Source organism: Austrofundulus limnaeus, unplaced genomic scaffold (genome assembly GCF_001266775.1).
Source record: "Austrofundulus limnaeus strain Quisiro unplaced genomic scaffold, Austrofundulus_limnaeus-1.0 Scaffold218, whole genome shotgun sequence".
NCBI lineage: Eukaryota > Metazoa > Chordata > Actinopteri > Cyprinodontiformes > Rivulidae > Austrofundulus > Austrofundulus limnaeus.
Window position 1 is genome coordinate 432502 of NW_013952620.1, and position 6692 is coordinate 439193.

Sequence of the window (6692 nt, forward strand, 5' to 3'; positions counted from 1 at the left end):
ATAGAATTTCTTACTTAATTGAAACATCACAGTTGCGAAACTGTGTTTTTTGACATTAACAGAATATCGACAAAGTTTTGCGCACATTTGCAATGGAAACGCAGCTAGTGACATAAAAGTGTAAAAGTTGACAATTTATGTTTATACAGTATTAGTAAACACATGTAATCAGCTATGTAGTTGGAATATGACATAGAGATATTAAACTGATTATTATCAAATCTATTCAGAAGATTAATTTTTAGTTTTCTACATTTTATAAAAAATAATGTCGGTATTTAAAATTAAATAGAATTTTTATAATAGACAAATCAAATTAATGCTTGCTTTTAGGAAAACAGCAAAATTGGTTGTTTCCCCTTCAATTTGATCACAGCTTTTAATTTGTTAGTCTTCATATTTTGCGACAGCTCGGGCCTCAGAGTGATTTCAGGAACCTGAGTGGGATCAATCTGGACCTGAACAAACCCCGAGCATCTTATCTGTAACGGCATGAAACCCGGTAACCCTGTGAATAACACTCTCCTCCTGTTCCAGGTGGCATCGAGTGGCCATCAGTGTGCACAAGCAGACCATCACCCTTATTTTGGACTGTAAAAAGAAGACCACCCAGAAGCTGCTCCGGGACCCACACCCCATCATTGATACCAAAGGAATTATAGTGTTTGGAACAAGGATACTTGATGAAGAAGTCTTTGAGGTAGGACTTGAGCTGGAACCTCTTCTTTTGGGCTTTCCGCCCACTCATGTTTCTGATCTGCGTTTGATGCTAATTTGTCTGATTTTTACCTTCTGCTGCTGTTGTTTTAAAAAAATATCTGATAAAGCACTGAGGGAATTAAGCTTAATGAAACCCCACATCTACAAATGATTAACCTTTAGAGGTAACCACAGTTAAATTGGCCTCCTCAGATAAAACAACCTTAACAACTACAAAAATGGCTACTTCCTTTAATTTAGAGTTATTTGGCTAAATTTTAGTGTGGTGGTAGCTGAGAGTCATCCCTACTTTATAGTCTGAACACTCACTGATCAATTGAGGTATATTTTAAGAACTTTGCCATTAGCTTTGTTTACATGGACATAACTGGAATAAATGGCCAGTCTGAATAAAAATGTGTCATGTAACCCTCCCCAATCAGAATATTCTAATTCAGCTCAATCAGAATGAATTTGTAATCTGAAAGAGAGGGGTGGTTTGTAATGATTGATAATTTGAACGGCGTTCACGTAAACACTTATTCTGATCAAAAAGAAAAATAAGTAAGTCCTCTGGAGGGGTTCTTCTTTAGTTAAATGTTTCGTCTCTCCTCCAAGAGACTTCTTCAGACTGAAGAAACAAAAGAAAAAAAAAGAAAGAAGCTATAACTCTGTCAGTTTTAAAGATATTGTGCTAAAAACTGGTGTGGTTGTAGTTGAGACTGTTCTTCAGCACATACCTTGATACCATAATACCTATAAAAAAAACACCATATCATTTACAATGCTTGACCAAAACAGCTTCAGCTCCGTTACTTCTCATGATAAAAATTTTTTAGTTTAAAGCACTGACAGTTGGGCCACACGCATAGTTTCAAGAAATGCCAAACCTTTCATATTTCCTGTTTTCCAACAGATTTATTGTTCTTTAAAAATTACAATGCAAGTTACTGGACAGATTTTTCTCTTTTTTTCTTTTCTTTCTTTTTTTTTGTTTTGAGTCTTAAATGACTAAAACTTCATGTGTGTGTGTTTTGCTGTGAGTGCAGACACATGTAAGTGAGGTCTGAGTGTTGGTCAACCCCAGTGCCCTGCTGTCCTTAAACGCTGCGTTAAATAAGGGACTGTGGTGGAGGCCACATCCTCCTGGGTTTGTTGAGACCCCAGCGTGGAACCCGCAGACCTCTGCCACCCACTCCTCCTCAGCCACACATTCACAAATCAAACATAATCGCAGGTGCCACATGTTCCACGCTGTCCACAAAGAAACTCCCCATCCCATAATGCCCTGTGCTGCGCTATTCTGTGCTGTGCTGTGCTGTGAGTGGTTGCAGACTGAGATGTTTGCTCTCAGACTGTTGGAGGTTTAGTGACTGGATTTTTTTTTTGTCTGAACAGGCTGCAACATTTCTGTCAACAAAAAGAAATGTGCACGTACATGTTTACATGATTACAAGGGGAACTTTCTGTACTCAGGAAATGTTGGATTTATTGTATCCTGGTGGACACAAAATATGTTGGTCTGATTTGGTTTGACTTAAAGAATGTTTGCTTGTGTCTAGTTATAAATTCATTTATACTTTCTGTGATGAAAAACTTACCATTTTGAAGAAATTTATAGTTATTAGAGTTATCAGAGTACTGATGTTAAAAACACAACACAATATTTTTAGGTTTTCCTTTTTATTTTGTCGACAATGTTTAATCTATTATGTTTTGATTGATAATAGATTAGTTACATGTCCGAAATATCAGTGACAACACATAATTAAACTTAATGAGAAAATTAGATGAGAATTTTGTCTGAATGCCTGTGATTCAGCCGTAGGTCAGTAGGGGGCGAATGCAGGCATTGAAGAACCATGTATAAATTGATGAACTTCCTGGTTTTTCGCCAGTGTGGTTTCCTGTCAGCTCAAGTGGCAATAAACCTCACTCAGATCCAGAATTCTGGTGTTGTATGGTTTGATTCCTTCTACAAATCATTTTATTTAACAATGGTGGTTTTAATATTGACTTCAGTTTATTGAATACAAATTTTTCTTACAATTTCTTGAAGGAATGTGTATCGTTTGCCACCTTTCATGCCACAAATTAAACTTAGATCATCTCATGTTGAAAAATAATGATCATATTGCTGTTTTTAAAACTATGTTATGCACAATCTCGTGAAATGTTGTGAAAATTTTTCAAAAGTTAGCACTTGAATTCAACTTTGAGACTTGCAGCTACTACCATACCAAACAGTATCTATAAAACTGACGTTACAGACAATTTTGTTTATATAGAATAGCTATTCCATTAGTTGTTAATTACTTTCTCCGAGTTTCAAAGAAATATCTCCAGTGGTTCAGGAGATATTTTGCTAACAGACAAACAGACTAACAGGTAGCGCCAAAGTTTTAAGCAAAGATGTGTGCCTATAAATAGAGCTCAGACATAAGCATACCAAGTTTTAGCCTAATATCTATTATTCTGGTTGAGTTATAGTCAGTTTTGTGTTTGCTTAAGTTGATCGGCAGCCATTTTGAATTGAGCCGACCCAAAAGATAATCAGCTGTAGATGACCATCCGATCATTACTTTTTCATGATTCCATACTTTTTTCCTCAGAATTGAGTGATTCCATAGATTTTCCCCTGTGCTTGATCAATAAAAGTAACATTCACTGACTTCCACAATGTTTTCTCTTCATTTCTTTGAGTGTCCCTGAAAGCCAACAAGTTGCACTTTGGAATGATCTTATTATTGTATCATGTTTTTGATCTGAGTTTGTTTTACAGAATGAAATGTCTGAATGAGTGCTCATCCAAGACTGGTGATTCCATACTTTTTGCCAGGGGTTGTATTAGGTTGGCTAATTTCAGTTGGCTGTGGTGGCCACATTGAAGTGGATCCACTATAAAACCTCATCACTTGTAAATGTCTAATCATATGTTATTTTCTATGGGTTTCATTAAAATCTGTCCAGTGTTCAGTGAGACAGGATAGGCTGGTAACAAACAGACAGAAACAGGCAGGAACAGGCAGAAATATTATTGCCCTTTCCGCTTCAGGGAGGCTGATCTTTGCCAGAGTCTGGGTGAATGAAAGCAGGAAGGACTGTGTTGTCTTTTTAGAGTTATTTTTCTTTGAAAGTGGATTAGTCAGAAGCTGTAAATAAGAATTAGTAACAGAGTCTGACTGATGGGACTGAGGCTGAACCAGCTGAACTTTGACCTTCCTCCTGCTCACAGGGAGCAGACAAAAAAGGGAAGGATTATGACATCATCTCTTTCTCCAGTCCCTATAGTTTTTCTGCACAAGCAGATATATGAGGGGGAATAAAACCATTTCAAAACCATGAAGCAATAAGTCCTGAAACCAAAACCAGATTTGAGTTAGTACAGAAAAACACATTTTTTAAAGATAAAAACATCTTTTTAATGATTCATAGTATGGGGAAATGTTTTGTTTGTTTATCACACAAATTGTGTTGTTTCTTTCTTGTGAAACGTTTGTTTGAGAAGGTTTAATTGGACACAAATTCAAAATTTTTAATTTATTTTTAATTTTATTTTGCCCTGAAGGCAGATTTTTTTTATCACCTGCCACATTGAAAGGCCCGTCGCTCGTATGTGCAACATATTTTATGAACCTTTGGATTTATTTTAATGAAACTCACAGAAAGTGAACCCTGGATGTGCATCTACAGATAACTTTTGGAGTTAACGTGGTTAAAGGTGGCTGCCTTGCCTTTCAGCATTAAGAAATAAAAATGATTGTAAATGAATGAGTCAATCTACACACATTGAGCAGAAGTTTGGTGTGGTAGTAGATGAGAGTCATCTCCAACACGTAATCTGAGAGCTAACAAATCACATACAATTTTTGTTTAAAACTTTGCCACAAGGCTGTGGTGTGATACATTCTTATAAAGAATATTGCTCTGGTTTGATCCATTCCCATGATGGCAACTATTAGATTGAAGTGATTCAGAACCAGCCAAAACCATGTCCATTTGTGAGACTGTGAGATGTTTTAATCCCTCCTGCCGCGTGTCTGCCGGCAGGCTCCGGTGTGTTCAGAAAATGGAAAATATGCCACATAGTTTCCAAATGATGTTCAGCCTCTTCTCCCCTCACTCCCTCTTCCTCTCTGCTGCTCGGTCTGATCCTGTGTCGGCTTCTGCCAGAGTCATTAACCACCAAGAGGTGGTCAGCGTCACCCCCCCCCCCCCCCCCCCCACACACACACACACACACACACACACACACACACATACACACACATGTTAGCTAGCTTGATTTGAGCTGACTGAAATTCTTCAAATGTCCAGTTAGTCTCTTCTGAAACTGTTTTTTTTTACATATTAGTGTTGCCAAATGTTTCAAAAAGAAAAGAACTAACAGATTTATCACTTGTTCTCTGTCATACCACATTCTGACTGTAAATCTTGACATCTTTCTGCTTGTAAAAGCATTTTTTTTACAACAGCTTGTGTCTTTTTCTTCTAAACAGCATGAGTCAGACTCATTCTGAGGTGGGTTGTGGTTTGCTCTTTAACAGAAGTTTTGTAGTAATAGAACAACTAAACGTATCAGGGGTTGTTGTTTTTTTTTCCTTTTATTTCTTTCTCTAGTTGCTTAAGGGTCCTATTGAAGATGATTAAGTCTTGTTAAGATATTTAAATAAGCAAACTGCTGTTTAACTTAAAAAGGAAAGCTCATCTGTCTGTATTAAATCTGTCAAAAGACACTTCAGCCTTCATGCAAATCCCTGCTTGTAAACTTTAAGTGTTGCTTTTCTTCATGTCTGCAGGCTGGGCGTGGCATATTTTCAGTTTTATTATTAGAAAATAAAACTTTAGTCAAAGTCTCATTGTTGAACTGAACAGTGAACAGATCTGAGGAGGTACCAAAAAGATTAAACAGGATTTGTTTTTTTTGTTTTTTTTAAACAGGAATGCAAACTTCATTACTGTTGCCTAAATTAAATCGCAAATTGCATAATAACGTATATAGTGTAGATACTGTATAATGGCTTAAGAATACTTACTGTGTTTATTTATATATATTTAATTTGAATGCACAAATACTGTAAATAAAAACTGTTTCAAGTCAGTGTTTCAGCTTTTTCCCTGCCTTCAGGGTAGATATTACATCAATTTGTGATCAGCTTTTTTGTTTCTAAAACATTTGTTTTCAACAATAATTATGATTAATGTTTAATTCAGTCACACGTATTGAGGTTTGTGTTTAAATTTGACGCAAAACAATCAGTCTTAAACTGAGTTTTTTTTAACAGATTGTGGAACCTTCTGGCCACAGTTCAACTTTAACTGATGTTGCACCGATGTCTTGTGGGGTACCCCAAGGTTCAGTGTTGGGTCCAATCCTTTTTTTATTGTACCTATACCCTTTAGGAGGTATTTTAAAATGTTACAGTAATGTATCATACCATCTGTATGCTGATGACATACAGTTGTACTGTTCCTTTCGACCCTCTGAGTTCTTCAAAATATCTGAACTCGTTAACTGTCTGTCAGAGTTCAAAAAATGGCTGAACAACAACTACCTGCAGTTAAACGCAAAGAAGACAGAGACTCATTATCGCCCCTGATGATAAAATCCCGTTAATCAGGCAGCACCTTGCTTTTTTAACCCTTTCAGTGAAAAATAGTCTCAGAAATCTGGGTGTTTGATAGTTCTATGTCTTTTGACAGCCATTGCAAATCTTTAGTTTGTAACTGTTTTTATCATTTAAGGAACATTTCAAAGCTGAGGTCTTTTGTGTCACAGAAAGAACCAGAGATGGTTGTTCACGCTTTTATTTCTTCTCGTTACTGCAACAGCCTTTTTACATATTTAAAAAAAAAAAACCTCCTTGGCTCGGCTTCAGTCTGTGCAGAAGGCAGCAGCGAGGTTATTAACAAAGACCCACAGGAGAGCCCACATTACACCTGTTTTAGCCTCTCTGCACTGGCTCCCTGTGCATTTGAGGAGTCATTTTAAA

At 36.7% G+C, this 6692-nt stretch overlaps 1 protein-coding gene across 2 annotated transcripts in view; it reads left to right on the forward strand.

The window, feature by feature from the left end:
* The window catches only part of col5a1 (procollagen, type V, alpha 1), a 129060-nt gene that overhangs the window by 39429 nt on the left and 82939 nt on the right, over nucleotides 1-6692 (forward strand). For both annotated transcript variants that reach the window (XM_014019369.1, XM_014019370.1), the window contains exon 4: nucleotides 538-700. In XM_014019369.1, the coding sequence (XP_013874823.1) occupies nucleotides 538-700 (163 nt within the window). The remainder of the gene's footprint in view (nucleotides 1-537; nucleotides 701-6692) is intronic.